At 42.6% G+C, this 16,362-nt stretch overlaps 2 protein-coding genes and 1 long non-coding RNA gene across 4 annotated transcripts in view; 2 read left to right on the top strand and 1 right to left on the bottom strand.

Annotated features, from left to right (window-relative positions):
• LOC113458137 overlaps nt 1–954 on the top strand; it is a 1,541-nt gene extending 587 nt beyond the window's left edge. Inside the window, exon 2 of the long non-coding RNA XR_003378569.1 lies at nt 530–954. This is a non-coding gene — a long non-coding RNA (uncharacterized LOC113458137). The remainder of the gene's footprint in view (nt 1–529) is intronic.
• Nucleotides 1–6,368, bottom strand: part of Ssmem1 (serine rich single-pass membrane protein 1) — a 7,321-nt gene extending 953 nt beyond the window's left edge. The window contains exons 1-2 of the mRNA XM_005365778.2: nt 6,091–6,368; nt 1,945–1,999 (exon numbers count right to left, since the gene is read on the bottom strand). Of these exons, the coding sequence (XP_005365835.1) occupies nt 1,945–1,999; nt 6,091–6,282 (247 nt within the window). The 5' untranslated portion in view covers nt 6,283–6,368. The remainder of the gene's footprint in view (nt 1–1,944; nt 2,000–6,090) is intronic.
• A 1,865-nt stretch (nt 6,369–8,233) lies between these two features.
• Tmem209 (transmembrane protein 209) overlaps nt 8,234–16,362 on the top strand; it is a 29,194-nt gene continuing 21,065 nt past the window's right edge. Inside the window, exons 1-6 of one of the 2 annotated variants that reach the window (XM_005365776.3) lie at nt 8,234–8,290; nt 9,150–9,286; nt 9,461–9,519; nt 11,298–11,429; nt 11,953–12,194; nt 14,856–15,057. In XM_005365776.3, the coding sequence (XP_005365833.1) occupies nt 8,288–8,290; nt 9,150–9,286; nt 9,461–9,519; nt 11,298–11,429; nt 11,953–12,194; nt 14,856–15,057 (775 nt within the window). In that variant the 5' untranslated portion in view covers nt 8,234–8,287. Of the gene's footprint in view, nt 8,468–9,149; nt 9,287–9,460; nt 9,520–11,297; nt 11,430–11,952; nt 12,195–14,855; nt 15,058–16,362 lie in introns of both variants that reach the window. The other variant, XM_005365775.3, reaches the window with a different exon arrangement.

The raw sequence follows: 16,362 nt of genomic DNA, 5'->3' as shown, positions 1-16,362 counted from the left end.
AGAGAGAGAGAGAGAGAGAGAGAGAGAGAGAGAGAGAGAGAGAGAGAGAGATCAGTGAGAAGAACAGACAGTTTTGGGGGCCCTACAGAAGGTGTCTGGAGGGCCAGAGCCTGCCTTCTGCTTATAAATTGGCATATTTACAGGACAGAGGACCTGGGACAGGGAAGGAGGTTTCAAAGTTTTGTTTTTGGCTTGCAGTTGGCCCTTGTTGGACATAACCTGTGAGCAATCAGTTAAAAAGTGTTAGGTCCTTCAGTCAGAGGTGGTGGTACAGGCCTTTAAGGACAGCACTGGGGAGGCAGGTGGATCTCTATGGAGTTCAAGGCCAGCCTCGCCTACAAAGTTGAATTCTAGGTCAGATAAGGGTTACGTAGTAAGACCCTATCTAAATAACTCAATTAGTCATCTGACCGCCCATAAATATCGGGTGTGGCTGGACACTATCTGGGTCTTCAGTGGGGATGGTGGCAGGAACCTAGGGAAGTAAACTACTTTATGTATTCCTGAATGTTGATTACTGTGGTTTCAGGAAACTGCTACAACCCTTCAAAATAGCACTTTTCAAAATGATGGGGCCTTGGCTAACAACTTCACATTACCCAAGAAAGTCCGAGCCAGCGGTCAAATCACTGCCTTCCTCAATCACTCGCTAATGCCAGCAGAATGAGTGCTTTTCTGGCGCTGGGCTCCACCCCACAGAGACGGGAGGAAATGACTGCAGAACCTTTGTAAGCCCTGGATGTGGTATCAAATGGAAGGTTTCCCCGGGAAGAAACGTCGCGAAGGTTGCAGGGTGTGTGGGAGAGGGATTTGACAGCAAGACGCCTCTCTCGCCTCACCATGCTCTATGCTGATGTTGGCTCGTAGCAGCTCAAAAAGCCTGATACATCTTTGAAAATTTTGTGAGATGGTTAGACCATCATTGCTAAACAAATTTACAATTAAATCAGTCTACCAAAAAGGTGATAATTACTTAATGCCCATAATTTCCTAATTATCTTCCTACAGTTTATTATGCTGTGGACCCTCAGAGCTGTTTATCTGGGTGTGGGAAGGCCTACCGGAGGATGTGTTATTATTGTACTTCTGTCTCCAAGTCTGACAATATGCTGCCAGCTCCAAACCATCATGGGAGTGAACATTTACCTGGAAACTAGCAAAAAGACCAGGGCTTAGTGCCCGGGGCTAGGAAAATGATGGAGACTATGTTCCTAATGCAGATTGTCACAGCTGCCACCTAACTGTGAATAGCAACCCACAATCAAGACATACTCTCCCAGTGTTCTGAAGCTGTTATTCACTTCATCAAAGCAGCCGATGAACAACTAAGCTAATGTCTTGATTCCATTTCATTCTTTAGCTTTGAGGACAATAACATTTTGTTTGTTAGTTTGTTTTTGTTTTTCGAGACAGGGTTTCTCAGTCGCGAAGGAGTTAGTCCTGGAACTAGCTCTGTAGACCAGGCTGGCCTCGAACTCACAGAGATCTGCCCCTCTCTGAGTCTTCCGAGTGCTGGGATTAAAGGTGTGCACCACCACCACCCAGTGAGGACAATAACATTTATGCTAACATTATACTCACTTGGTCACTTGGCTTATAACTATAACCTAGGAGGCAAGGGTCTGGCAAAAATTAAAAAGAACACTGTGTGTGTGAAATCAGGAGTCTACAGAGAACTTAACACAGATACTTCATAAATTGTGGGACAGAAATCTTTCCTATCAATGCACACACATGTGTCTATTCACAAAGCTTTGTGAAGGCAAGCCCCAAGACGCGACAGCAAAGGGAGCTCTGGCTACTGTAATCTGTCCTTTATGGTGGCAGCTCTGCTGGGGCATCTGAGTCGTCTCTGCCTTTGGGAGGAGGGAAGCCTTCACCCAGAGGCCTTCTAGCCTCCACCCTCCTCTGGGAAAGCCTGAGACCGCTCACCTTGATGCTCACCTTGACTTACTGGCGCACTGGTCCCACCGTCTCCATCCCACTTGCTGGCAGACATCTGTTTCAGGAATACAGTGAGATGAGCTCAGTCAGTTGCCCTACGGTTACATCGACAAGCCCAGGACCATTGCTCGAGGTCCTTTACTGAGGTCTAGCCTTGAACAGTCAACCCTGTCAGATACGCACATCTGGAGTTCCTTTGTAATGGGGACCTACCTCCACTGCCAGTTCAAAGACCATGCTTCTGTAGCAGAATCCACCAAAATGGTCTGACCGAGCAAAACTGAGCAAAGACTGTAGATAAAATAATACTCACGAGGTGATAAAGTTTTCTATCACTTATAATACATAGAAGTTTCATTTAAAAACAGATGAGGGGGAAGGGCTGGAGAGATGGCTCAGCAGTTAGGACCACTGGCTGCTTCTCCAGAGGAACTGGGTTCAATTCCTAGTACCCACATGGCAGCTTAAAACCGTCATGTTCCAGGGGATCTGACACCTTCAGACAGATAAACGTGCATACAAAACACCAATGCACATAAAATAAAAGTAAATTTAAAAAAAAATCACTCAAAAAATGGATTGGGGGCCTGGCAAGAAGGCTCAGTAGGTAAAGACACATGGTGCTAAGCCCTACGACCAGCATTCGATCCCTGGGGATGGCATGGAGGAAGAACTGACTCCCAAAAGTTGTCCTCTGACCCCCACATACACACCATTGCGCATGCTCACTCTCAGGCACGTGTGTAAACCCACAGACAATAATACACATAATAAATTTAGACCAAAACCATATTTGAATCCCAGTGTGGTAGCACACACCTATAATCTCCACACTCAAGGTCCCGAGTTCAAGGCCACTCCGGGATATATAGCAAACGCCAGTCTCAAAAAAACTACACATTAGCTTCAAATGAGTCCTCTAAGAACTCAGGATGGCGTGGTGACACATACCTTTAATCCCAGCACTCAGGAGGCAGAGGCTAGTGGATTTCTGAGGTGTGAAGCCAGCATCGTCTACACAGCGAGGTCCAGATCAGGGAGACCTTCATAATGAGACCCTATCTCAAAAATGGATTGATTAATTAATAGCAACTTTATTCCTTCTTCTTCCAAATTGTCCACAATTAGGAAATACAATTTGTACAGAAAGTCAAAACTTGTTTAGGTAGAAAGGTTCTCTGCCGAATGTGTTAAGTTCATTACTTTTTAAATTTTTAGCTTTTTAAAGACTGGTCCTCAGGTAGTGCAGTTGGCCTAGAACTAACCTTGTAGCCAAAATGACCCTGAACCTACAGATCTTCCTGCTTCTGCCTCCCAAGTACTGGCATTACGGGGCATGCCACCACACCAGCACATATTTGAATAGTCTTAGCAGCAAAATCCAAAATCCCTGGCTTAATAGTTTCTCTAGGACTCCAGTAGGGTATTTCCTTGTCTCTCTCTCTCTCTTTTTTTTTCTTGGTACAGTGGTCATTCTCTAAATATCTCAAGATTGAAGTTCTTCCTAAAGTTACATTTTTAAAAAAATGTGTTAGGACCCCATACATATTTTAAATTTAAGATGTATAGAGAGAATTATGAAAAGACTGGAGGCTGTGAACCTAGATGTTAATGGCGGTTGGGGATGTCTGTATAATCTGGACTCTGGAGTGGTGTCTGTTCCATTTTGTCTACCTTCCTATAATCTTGTGCTCTGCAGTGGGCACTTCTGTAGTTGAGGGGAAAGGTATTTAAAAGCACTTATTAGGTTTATAAAATCATTTCTACAGAGAGCTTCCACACTGGATGCCAAATCAAAATACAACCACAAAATCAAAGGAAAGATTTTACATTAAACTAAGTGGAATCGTATGAGTTATGGTTAGCACAAGCATTTCATTATCTCTCCCCGTGCAGGACTTAGTGAGGGAAAGTAGTGACAGTGGTCACTCTGCAGGGCAGGGCAGGGCCGGGCCAGGCAGTAAAGGGGGGCTGCACTCTATCTTTCTGGCACGCTCCAGCTCTCCCATCTCTTCATAGCACTCCATCCCTTCTAAGCTCAATTTCCACATATGCAGAAACAAGGATTTCAGACAACTATGGTCTAGGGAAACAAAAGCAGCACTAGCAAACTTAAGTGCTAGACAAGCAAGCCAACTCAACAGAGGATCTCGAAGCCGGGCGGTGGTGGTGCATGCCTTTAATCCCGGCATTCAGGGAAGCAGAGGCAGGAGAATCTCTCTGAGTTCAGGACCAGTCTGGGTCTACAGAGTGAGTTCCTGGACAGCCGGAGCCACACAGAGAAACCCGGTCTCAGAAAGATAACAAAAGGAAAACATGTCTTCTAAGAAGAGATGAATCCCAAGGGCATGGGCGCGTTGCTTGTTGGAGGGTGATTCCCACCACGTTCCCTACTGCTCTCGACCACTGCTTTAAGGGTTGGAGATAGAGACCCACTGTCTCACAGGGAAAACCAACAAGCTCAAAGAACGGGGGAAATTCCGTCCTCCTTGACTGGCTCTCATACAGTTCTCAGGTTTCAAATCTGGGACCCTTCAGAAGAAGCAGGCCAACCAACTGGAGCTGCCACAAGGGCACAAAGTGAAAGATGAAACCCCAAAGATAATTACGGTTTCAATCAGCGCTGAACAGATTTAATCCAACATTTCAAACTATGCTTTGAAGTAAACAAATAATATGGCAGGAAATCTGGATCCCTTTTCCCTCTGTCACTCTGTCACAAACCACTTGTGTGACACTGGACAAGTCACTTGAATTCTTTGGGTTTTATCAAACCCCCCCCCAAAAAAACTAAGGTGGGTATGGGGATTTTACTTGCTTACAGACAGAAGGCTGGACCGCATGCCCCCTTCAGTCCTTGGAGCATAGCTCGACAGCTCCAAACTGCTGATGTAAGCAAGGGGACCAAAGAACAGCGTAGACCTCTTAAATGATCTTCATGATGAAATTGCCAGTGATCAATTCCAATTTTTTGTTAATTTTCTAAAGTAGCTTTTCTTGCCAGGCCAAATTCAATATACTTAGCTAGGGAGTCTAAAACACATATAAGCATCACTGTTCTAATTCTCCTTCTGGCAAATCATTTACCTCAAGAAGCATTTAGATATCAGATAAAACTTCTTGGCCAGGAGGTAGCAGGGGGAAGAGGGTTTTTTTTATTTTTATTATAATGGAATCTACCTGGCATCGAAATAACAAACCTACTCTTCTCCATCCAGAACTAACATAGCACTCAATCTAGCTGGCCACTGCCAGCGGGGAGCTCTGGCTGGAATGCTAAATGATGGTGGCTTGATTAATCACCAGTCTATTATTAATGGCCAGAAAAGATTCTGTGTCAGCAATTTATAAGAGGTTGGTTGCTCATAGTATGTTGCGGGCCACAGACTTAATAAAGCAGACTATGCCATTCCCAAGCTTCTAGCATTTTCTTTTGCTATTCTGTGCCTAAGAGTGCTGACTTTAGCTCTGTTTCGTTTCATTCTGTATCTTAGTCTATGCAGAAAATGGGGTTTCCTTCTAGCCACTCCCCAAATCCTACATGTGTCCTATCAAAATGGCAAACATTTATATCTTTAATAGAACCACACGGCTATAAGAGGGATTTGGAAGTCACTAACCAGTGGAGAGTTTTATCCCAATATTATATAGCATATGAACAAAAAGGTAAACAGCCTCAATTTTCAACTGCAGAATTTTCATAGTGCAACCATAAGACAGAGAAGTTATAATGAAAAGGCTGCTTCCATGAGGAAGGATTTACAAAATATTAACTCAAAAGTCAGGCTATGAAAATACACACAATATAAGTTTTGACTATGCAAGGGCAAAGGAGAGAGAGAAGAGAGAGAGAGAGAGAGAGAGAGAGAGAGAGAGAGAGATCGAGAAAAGCAGGGAAAAAAATAACCTAGAAGGAGTTCTCCACAAATTTAACAGTTTGTATCTCTACAAAATGGAGTAGAGTGGTTTTAATGCTCTTTATCCTTTCCAGTATCTTTAGATTTTCTGGCATGAGAATGCATCATTTTTTAAACAAAACAAAAACCTTTAAAAAAAAAAAAAAAGTACTTTCATCAAACTGCAGACAGACAGTGTAGCTGCTGAAAACCTTACAAAGACACAATTTAAAGTGAAAAGGATTCCTACCCAGACGGAAGCCCGAGAGAAGAACATGAGGATCAGTATGACCACGAAATACCAAAGCAGGAAACTTCCCACCATCCCACAAGAATCGTCTTTCCCGTCCTTCCGGCACTCGGCATCCTGTCTCGGAATACTAAAACTGAGGGGCATGGGAGGAGGGTCCAGCTCCCAAAATAAAGACAAAAGATCTCCCATAATAGCTTCTTGCTTAGGAAATAATAAGACATGCTTAAAGGGATGAAGGTGACTGGGAACGATTTCCCTCCATGGCCTATGACAACTTCCCTGGCAACCTATTGTGACATACACATAAGTAACTGTTGTAGGAACTGATAAATCTGCTTGGATTAGATGGGCAGATTTATCTAAATGACATCTAGAATAGTTTATGGTATTTCCTGAATTTCTCAGTATATTTTCTTCTGCCTAGGTCTTTTCTTCTTCGAAGCTTACATATTCTTTATTTTCATATTTAAGTGTCTAAGGTACTTTTTATCAATCTCTCTTTTTTTTAATGTGTACCATACCACTGTAAATTAACACACACAATTCCAATGCACTACAGGCTGCATTGTGTGTTCCCTAAAATTTAAATGTTGAAGCCATCTTGTATTTTGAGATAAGGCCAGAAGAGAGGTAGTAAAAGGAAAGTCAGATGGCTGGATGACAAGACTTTCTACCCGAGGTTAATCCCCCGTGATTCACATGGTAGAAGAACACTGACTCCCTCAGGCTACACTCTGACCTCCACATGTTCACGGTGGCACCTGTGTTCCCACACATGTGCATATACACACAAAATAAATAAACGTAAATTCAAAAAATCTTCAAGAGGGAATGGAGGCTCCATCGGGTCATAAGGGTGGAACCTTAATCTAGCTGATAGTCTCGAAGAAGAGGAAGAACACCAAGGATTCACCAACATGGGGGAAAAGGCCATATCAGAGTGTAAGGTGAGGCCATCTGCAAGCCAACAGCACCAGGCTCAGCAGACTCCAGCCCTGCTGACATCTTCCCAAGCTGTGGGTAGGGGAAACGCCTACTCTTCTAGCTCTTTTTTGCCCCCTTGGAGGAAGCACTCATGTTTTGGGATATAGTGTTACAGTAACTAAACACATAATGGCAACTATCAACTCTGATCTGACAAGTGTTATATAAGCCTGAATAAATGCACAATAGCTTGTTACCTTAAAAGGAGGAAACGGACCCCTGTTAAGAACTATGTCGAAGTTATACAGTTTCTTTTTAGATAGACTTACATGGGGACAAATGAGAACCTGGCATTCTAATTTGACTGGACATTGAATTGAACCCTTTCTTTTTCAAAAGTTTTCAAGTTAGTCCATCTCTAAATCTACATCTAGATCCAAACTACATCATACTAAGACAATGATCAAAATCTCACTGGAAAAAAAAATTAGCTCTTTAAGAGCATACAATAACCCGCCAGTTTTCATATGCAATACCACCATGACACCTCATTTCTTTCTGTTTAATCTTGATATTTATTTACGTTTTCTGAGACAGTCTCATGATGTAGTCCCGGCTGGCTTTCCAACTCCAGAGATCCACATGTCTCTGGCCACCCTCGAGTGCTGGGATTAAGGGCGAGTACCACCATGCCTGGCTGGCACACTTCTCTGGAAGAAGGAGTCCCTGAGTACACCGCCCATTAGTCCTCTAACTCGGGTCAGTGTTGCCACTCCCAAAGTGGATATTTGAGAATTGAAGTTGGGTCAGAGTAATTGGGGCAAACATTTCAAAGCAGGAAAAATGCTTTGTCATTGCTGATTGTGTCTGGACACATCAGGCATGCTTGTATCCTACCAATTAGCCATCCGGCTAAATAAAACCTACTTAAAGATGAGCCCATACGGATCCTAAATAAATCTATAATTAATAATATTTAAAAATTCAGCTTGTTACAATCATTACTTTTTACTAAGGGCTCAGAACGTGGTCTGAATTTTGCAGCTCAGCTTTCTCCCGGTAGCTGAGTAGGAGCCACAAATCAGAGGGCGTTTCCCTGGCAACGATCGCTGCCCTGGTCCCTCTGCACCACCCCCTCCTTCTCGCGAGAAGAGACGGCCGGCCCGGTCCTTCCGGTAACTGGAGTCTTTCTAGCCGCCGCCGCCTTAGGCTTGGCTTCGCGCATGTGCAGTAGGGAGTGGCGCGAGTTCGCGGCTTCCGGCTGAAGAAGATGGTGCGTTTTGGGGGGTTGTCTTTGTGATTCCTGGACGTGGAGTCCACGCCGTCCCTCAGAGTTCCACGCCTAAAGTTGTGCCTGGGGTTCAGCCAGGGGAGGATGTAGCCGAAAGCCCTGCCACTTGTAGTGGAAGGGAAGAAAGACACAAGGAGGATGAACAAAGTTTATTCAGAGGTAGCCAGGGAGGGAAGCTCTCCTACGGGAGTTTTGGCTCGGGGCTGGATAGCGGGAAGGATACTGGTCTGCTCTGTAGAATACGACTTCCAGGAGCTGCCATATCAGACTGCAGAGCTGAGCCTAGCAAGACAAAGGAAATACAATTCCACTGGACCGAAACTGAATACACGTGTTCCCTATCTCTCTTGACCCTTCACCTGCTAGTACCAGACCACCTCATTAGTAAAGCCTTAAAATCTCGTCACCAAAAGGAGATCCCAGACCTGTAGCAGTCCAAGGTCAGGGTTAGAGTCTGTCACAGTAATGACAAAACTTGGTATCTTGTGTCTCTTCATCTAGACATAGTAACATCCTCGAGTTACATCCACGAGACAAACCGTGAAATCTTTGAGACTTAATAACAAACCCTTACATTATGAAACAAGACATTATCATTTATTGGAACCATTAGTTTCTCTGAAATAACCAGCCAGTTCTCTGTTGATTTCTCTGTAGTACGAAAGAAGGCAATTATTTTAGGACACCCTTTTCAAATACTAATATTAAGGTGGAGGGATGGGGGGAGGAGTTGGGAAGAAATATTAAGGAAGAGGAAAAGACTGTGGGGTTGATACTTTACAACAGACACTTTTGATTTCCTTTGATTAATTCCAGGCTGTCTTGCTTTGCTTTTGAATAGATGCAAAGAGAAGCAAGCCCCAGTGCTTCTCTTATTGACAGAACCATCAAGATGAGAAAAGAAACAGAAACTAGGAAGGTGGTTTTAGCCTGGGGACTCCTAAATGTATCCATGGCTGGAATGATATATACTGAAATGTAAGTTTATCAGCCCAAAAGTGACATTTTAAACCATCATTGGCTGGTTCTATGGCTTTTCATATTTCTTTTGGTTTTCGGTGCTTGGTTGGTTGGTTTGTCATGGAGTTAGGGGGTGGTTTTCTTTTGGTTTTGTTTTTTGAAATAACTGAAAAGCATTTCTAATCTTTTCAGGACTGGAAAGTTAATTAGTACATATTATAATGTGACATACTGGCCCCTCTGGTATATTGGTAAGTAATTAATTTTCACTGGAATTTAGATTTACTACAAATGAAAACTTGCTTATAGTTTAATTCAGCTTAGGATTCGCTCTTTCATTCAGAGACATATAATGAATTACCTGCTCTGTTTCCCAAGATGTTGAAAACAACAGAGAAGGAACTAGGAAAACATTTTGTTGTTGTTGTTTTGCTTTGTTTTGTTTTGTTTTTTTCAAGACAGGGTTTCTCTGTGTAACAGTTCTGGCTGTCCTTGAACTTGCTTTGTAGATCAGGCTGGCCTCGAACTCTCTAAGATTCAGCCGCCTCTGCCTCCCAAGTGCTGGAATCAGAGGTGTGCACTACCACCTTCCAGCTAGGAAAACACTTTTTTCTATGGGAAGAACATTCTAGTAGGAGACTGAGTCAGGAGGATTATTTCAAGTTTGAGGACAGCCTGGCAGTAAATATCTAATCCCACCCGGTGCTTGGGAGATGGAAGAAGAATCAGAAGTCGGAGGCCAACCTGGCATGGCACATGAGACCTTGTCTTTAAACTACGCTAATAAACAATACAGAGATAAGTAGCTAGGAGTCCTACAGCTTGTGGGTGATGAGGTTTACCTTAGCCATTCCTGAAATACACTCTCGCTTCTTCACTTCGAGACCAGACCAGATAGAAAGAATCCTAGGGATGTCAGAATAAATCTGTAGCATATGAAAGTTCAAATCAGTGTGGACAGCCAGCGGTGGCTTTAATCCCAGCCCTTGGGAGGCAAAGGCAGGTGCACCTCTCAGTCCAAGGCCAGCCTGGTCTACAGATCTAGTTCCTGGAAAGTCAGGCTATACAAAGAAACCCTGTCCCGGAAAAACAAACAAGAAAGAAAGAAAGAAATCGATCATGGAGGAATAGAGATGACTCCGAGGTCAAGAGCCATACTGCTTTTGCAGAGGACCCAGTTTTTTTTCTGGCTCCCAGATGGTGACTCACAACTCCAGTACCAGGGTTCCAACACCCTCTTTGGGCCTCTGCCTATACCAGGCGAGGACATGGTGCACATCCGGGCAAAATACACAGGTAAAATAACTTTGAGAGTGGGTATGGCAGATGGGAAAGGACGGGATTCAGGATTATCACGCCTATGGTATAGTCATGGTTCACTAACACATTGGGACTCCCAAAACTCACTTGACTATTAAAACGAATGTGGAAATATCTGTTATACGGGTTTATAAGAATTAGTGATTAGTTTAAAACTCAGTAGCAAATGATCTGAGCCTACTAGACTTTGGTTTGGTGATATCTGTTGTGAGGAATAAGAAACTAGTTTTTAATATTTGATGTTAAGTTGCTGAAAATGGAACCAAGACCTTTTTGCTTTTTAAAATAATAGATTGGAGCGAGAAGTGGTGATGCAAACCTTGAATGTAAGCATTTGGGAAACAGGCAGGTGGGTCTTTAAGTTCCAGGACGGCCTGAGCCACACAGAGGAAACCTCGTCTTGAAAAACCTAAATAAGTAAATAAACAAATAAATAATAATTTGGAGCTTGAACTACACAGAGAAACCCTGTCTTGAAAAGCCAAATAATAATTACCAACAATTTGGAGCTGGAGAGGTTCTTATCAGGTAAAGCTACTCCCAGCAGGCATTATGACCTAAGTTTGATTTCCCAGAACCAATATAGTTATAGGAGAGAACCAACTTGCACAAGTTGTTCTCTGACCTCCACATGCCACTCCCCGCACACAAACAAATAAGAAGAATATTTTTAATAATTATAATTATAATAGTTGTTGTTTTCTTCCAGAACTTGCCCTGGCATCTCTCTTCAGTCTTAACGCCTTATTTGATTTTTGGAGATACTTCAAATATACTGTAGCACCAACAAGCCTGGTGGTCAGCCCGGGACAGCAAGCAGTGCTAGGGCTGAAGACGGCCGGTGAGTGCGGAGTGGGGAGAAGGCAGTGGAGTGGCCCTGTTTCTGAGTTTTCCCTTGCCATAGACTCCGAGCTAGTAGGCCATCTATTAACATTAAGTCAATCTGTAGGAAATTGTCTTGTGATTATCATTGTTTGTATGAATTGAGTGGGCTGTCATACAAGTTCATGGAAATAGGTTTTACTGTTTTAAACATCGTGGTGGTAGTAAACAACTGATTAGTTGTGTTTGTGTAATAATGTTTAATGTAATTTAATAGCCATACCCTTTTGTCACTTTCTTTTGGTATTTCCACATTGCTCTGACTGTCCAGGTTGGCCTGCGAGGCAGAGGCAGGCGAGTCATGTGCCACCACACCCAGCCCTTAAATCCATTTTCATAATTCTCCCTGTACCCAAGAGACTGAGGCAGAAAGAGCTTAAGGTCAAGGCTAGCCTTAATTATATAGCAAGACCTAATTTTTTAACTTTCTGTTTTAATTTAAACCTATATTGTATGTGTAATTTATGTTCTTTTCCTTCTAGTTGTGCAGACTACGCCTCCCCGGGATCTGGCAACCACCCAAGTCCCTCCCTCTCCACCTTCCCCTTCAATCCAGGGTCAGAGTGTGTTAAGTTACAGCCCGTCTCGTTCACCCAGCCCCAGTCCCAAGTTTGCCACCAGCTGTATGACTGGGTACAGCCCTCAGCTGCAAGGCCTGTCCTCAGGCGGCAGTGGTTCGTATAGCCCTGCTGTGACCTACTCTCCAGTCAGTGGTTACAACAAGGTAATGATCTTTGCTCGGCCAGCGATACTATTTTAGAATTAGGAGTTGCGCTAAAATCACCCAGTGAGTTCAGGTTTTGCCTTTGGTTAGTGAGGCACTGAGGAACAGTGGTTAAGAACAGACTGCGTTTCCTGTCACTCCAGCAAGAGTTCTTTAACAGCATCTCAACACTAGCATTTCTGGAGATGATAAAGCATGACAGTCCCCAGCCAGTTTCAACAGTCTTGAAATAATATAAAACTTTGGTTTCTTTTATGCATGTTTTCTCTATTTAAGGTTTTTGTGTGTGACGACTTCACTTTTTTGTAGAATTTTAATACTTTGTATCCTGCCTGATCCTCTTAGCTAGAACCAGGGGTCTTCATCCAGTTTGGTTCTGAAATATGGATGCTTGCTGTGTTGTGGGTAGAAATACTTAAATTCCTTAGTAATGTCAGCTCTGCTCTAAATTTTTAGGGTATTACTAGCAAAATTTCTAGGTTGTATTTCAATTCCTCAGGGCGTAAGGCTGCAAGAAAAGTGTCAGAGAGAACCAGTCCGTCAGAGGTTCTGACCGCCGTGCTGGGCTAACGTCTCTAGCTACTGCTTAAGACAAGATTGCTTCAAAGAAAGCAGCAGTCTGTCTCTGTCTGGTTGCATAACGTTGCTTGAAATTCCGTGCTACTAGTCATCCAATATTAGGTGGTAGAATTTTAAAAATTTTGTGCACGTTGAATATGTGAGAAATGTGTAGTTACAATCCTTAACCCACAGGCTAGTGTGGCTTTTTTGGTTTTTTTTTTGTTTTTCTCAAGACAGGATTTCACTGTCTCTAGCTGTCCTGGAACTCACTATTATTTTTAATTTATGTGCACATTTGTGTGAGGGAATCAGATCCCCTGGAACTGGAGTTACAGACAGTTGTGAGCTGCCGTGTGGGTGCTGGGAATTGAACTCTGGTCCTCTGGAAGAGCAGCCAGTGCTCGTAACTGCTGAGCCGTCTCTCCAGCTCCAGGTGTTTTTTTTTTGTTTTGTTTTGTTTTTGTTTTTTTTGTTTTGCTTTGTTTGTTTGGGTTTTTATGGTGGTGGTGGTGGTGGTGGTGGTGGTGGTGGTGGTGGTGGTGGTGGTGGTGGTGGTGGTGGTGGTTTGGGGGGGGGGTTGTTGAGACAGGGTTTCTGTGTAGCTTTGGAGCCTGGCCTGGAACTAGCTCTTGTAGCCCAGGCTAGCCTCAAACTCACAGAGATTTGCCTGCCTCTGCCTCCCGAGTGCTGGGATTAAAGGTGTGCACCACCATCGCCCAGCTGGTTTTTTTTTTTTTGTTTTTTAATGAAATAATAGTTTTTTCTTTTTAAAAATATGGACTATATTTTGATTATATTCTTTTCCCTCCTGGGTATGGCATTTTGGGGATTTTTGTTGTTGTTTTGAGTCAGGGTTTCTCTGCATAGCCCTGGCTGACCTGGAACTAGCTTCATAGACCAGGCTGGCCTTGAAAGTTTCTAGGCCAGGGGGGCACTCAGTGAGTAAAGTGCTTGTTTTACAAATCTGATGAAAAGAGAGAGAAATTCTGATAAATGAAGTAAGCATTTTAAAGTAGTAATATTGATGAACGTATACCAAAATAGATCCCCCATCCTCTTCTGACAGGAATATGATTTACAGTAACACTTTGATTTAATAGATGTAAGTAAGAGTTTTAAGGGTTCTGTGCTTTGGCCAAATAATTTCAATTTGAGGAGTCTGCCCTAAAGAAAGCTCTAAAGGACTGGCAAGTGGGCTCAGCAGGTAAAGGTATTTGCCACCAAGCCTGAGGACTTGAGTTTGGTCCTCAGGGCCTGCATGGTAGGACGAGAGAAATAGTTCCAAAGGCTGTGTCACCTGGCCAGCACACCACCTGCCCTGTGACCACATGAGCATCATTGCAGCAGACACAAACAAACACCCCTCCCCACTTAAATTTAATGAAAATTAATTTTTAAAGTTATCAAAAATTCCAGCAAGAATTTATGTACAGTGATATTCATAACATTAGTTATAGCAGCCAAGAGCTCGAAATCTAAATCCATAGAATAAGAATGAAAAATAATTTAAAAAATTTTTTTATAATTAATGTGCAGGTATTTTTTTTTAAATTTATTTATTATGTATTAGTGTTCTGGGCATCAGATCTCATAGATGGGTGTGAGCCATCATGTGGTTGCTGGGAATTGAACTCATGACCTCTGGAACAGTAGTCAGTTCTCTTTTCTTTTAAGGTATAGACGGTCTCCTGTAGCTCAGGCTAGCATCAGACTCACAGGATAGCTGAGGACGGTGAACCTTGAAGTCCTTATCCTCATGCCTCCATCTCCCAAATACTGGAATTATTTTATTAGTGTGGCTCATACTCGGGTTGTCAGGCCTGTGTCTTTGGATGGCAAGCACCTCTACCTGCTAAGCCATCTTCCTGGCCTCTGTTGATTTTTTTTTTTTTAAACTGTTGTTGTTTAGATAGAGCCTCATGCAGCCAGGCTGGCCTGAAATTGCCCATGTAGCAGGGGCTGGTCTTAAACTCAGTCCTCTTGCCTCCATCTTCTGTGTGCCAGGATTTCAGAGATAGCTTGCATATATTACTTTTAAAAATCAAAAATAAATGTTTGCATTTCAATTGAAAGTAAATCCCATCCTGTCTTTTTGTGCAGCTGGCGAGCTTTAGTCTGTCTCCTCCTTCCCCGTACCCTACCACTGTCGGCCCTGTGGAGAGCAGTGGCTTGAGATCTCGCTACCGTTCCTCACCCACGGTCTACAACTCACCTACTGACAAAGAGGACTACATGACGGACCTGCGGACTTTGGACACCTTCCTGAGAAGCGAGGAGGAGAAGCAGCATAGAGTTAAGCTGGGTATACTTTGTTTCCTTCTGGTGTACATATTTGTGTTGTCGCTTCGCATGGTCCTTAAACTGATAGATTAACATGGCTGCCCTGAGCAGTCTTGAATCTCTCTCTGCGGTAAATGTAAAACCTTTCACACAGCTAGAATGTCCCTAAACTGTGGTTGTGCGTGTTCTCAAGCAGCGTAAAGCAGAGTATATTCAAATGATAGCTCTCCACGAGTCTTTTTGGAAGACTGGTGTGCAGGGCAGGGGAGGGGGGCATCATTGCCCCTAAACGTGCTGCTGGGCTTTGTTTTGTTTTTTTAGTACCATTTTAAAATTTGTCTCTAAATAATTCCTTAAAGCCTCTAGTTTACCTAGGGAAACAGCGTTAGCAAGTCTTAATCTATTTGAGGTGGATTTGATTATTACAAAGTCAATTATTTGAAACTAAATTAGGTTATTGAACTGAGTAATGATTTTCCCCCCAGGAACTTCCACAGAAAAACACATTAGGTGCAAAAGCGTGGCCATGGTGAAGAAGCCAAGTTATTGGAGCATGGCTCTTTGTGTCGCCTGAAATCTCTCTGGGGGTTTTTAATTTAATTCTGCCTGCAAGTGCCACAAATGTCAAAGAAACAAATCAATATTATCTTGTTACTTCCGTCTTTTTTGAAATTTGAAAGTATTTGAAGTGTACTGGAAATTACAGAGTAGCACAAAGAACAATTGATACATATCTTTTATGATTTTCAGATACTTTTCATTCCTTTTATATCTTTTTCTCTCACGTTGAGAAGTATTGTTATCGATGTTTGTAAGTGTTATTGCTGTTGCTTTTCCTTGTCAAGCCAGACAAGACCTAGTTAGCTTTATTTCCTCCTAAGTTAACTGTGCTGTGGCCAGAAATTCTGATCCATATCTATTAATGTTTGGGCTTTCTCTTCTTTCTCTGTGGAAGGAAGGCTTTTTAATCTTAGACTTGCTTGGAGGCTCTCTGGTCACTTTTGTATAAATGGTTCTGACACATTGAAAAGAACATGTACTCTAAATTCTGGTCTCTAGTTCTTTGCCTGGTATGTCTTTGTCTATTTCTATACTTTTAACCTCTCTGCTATGTTTTTAGGCTTTAGGTAATTTAAATATTCTGCATAAATTTATAAAAAAATTGCAAACCTACTTGCTCTCAGGCTGTGTAAATATCCTGTTATAAATTTTAATGCTACTTTTAACACTGTTTAAAATTCTTTTCAAAATTATTGCTGTGTTCTCATGGGGATTTTTTTTTTTTTAATTTATTTATTTATTGAGGATTTCCGCCTCCTCCCCGCCA

The sequence above is a fragment of the Microtus ochrogaster genome, unplaced genomic scaffold (genome assembly GCF_000317375.1).
Source record: "Microtus ochrogaster isolate Prairie Vole_2 unplaced genomic scaffold, MicOch1.0 UNK4, whole genome shotgun sequence".
In the NCBI taxonomy this organism is placed as follows: domain Eukaryota; kingdom Metazoa; phylum Chordata; class Mammalia; order Rodentia; family Cricetidae; genus Microtus; species Microtus ochrogaster.
Note: the sequence above shows the minus strand (reverse complement) of the source record. Positions and strands in the feature narration are given on the sequence as shown.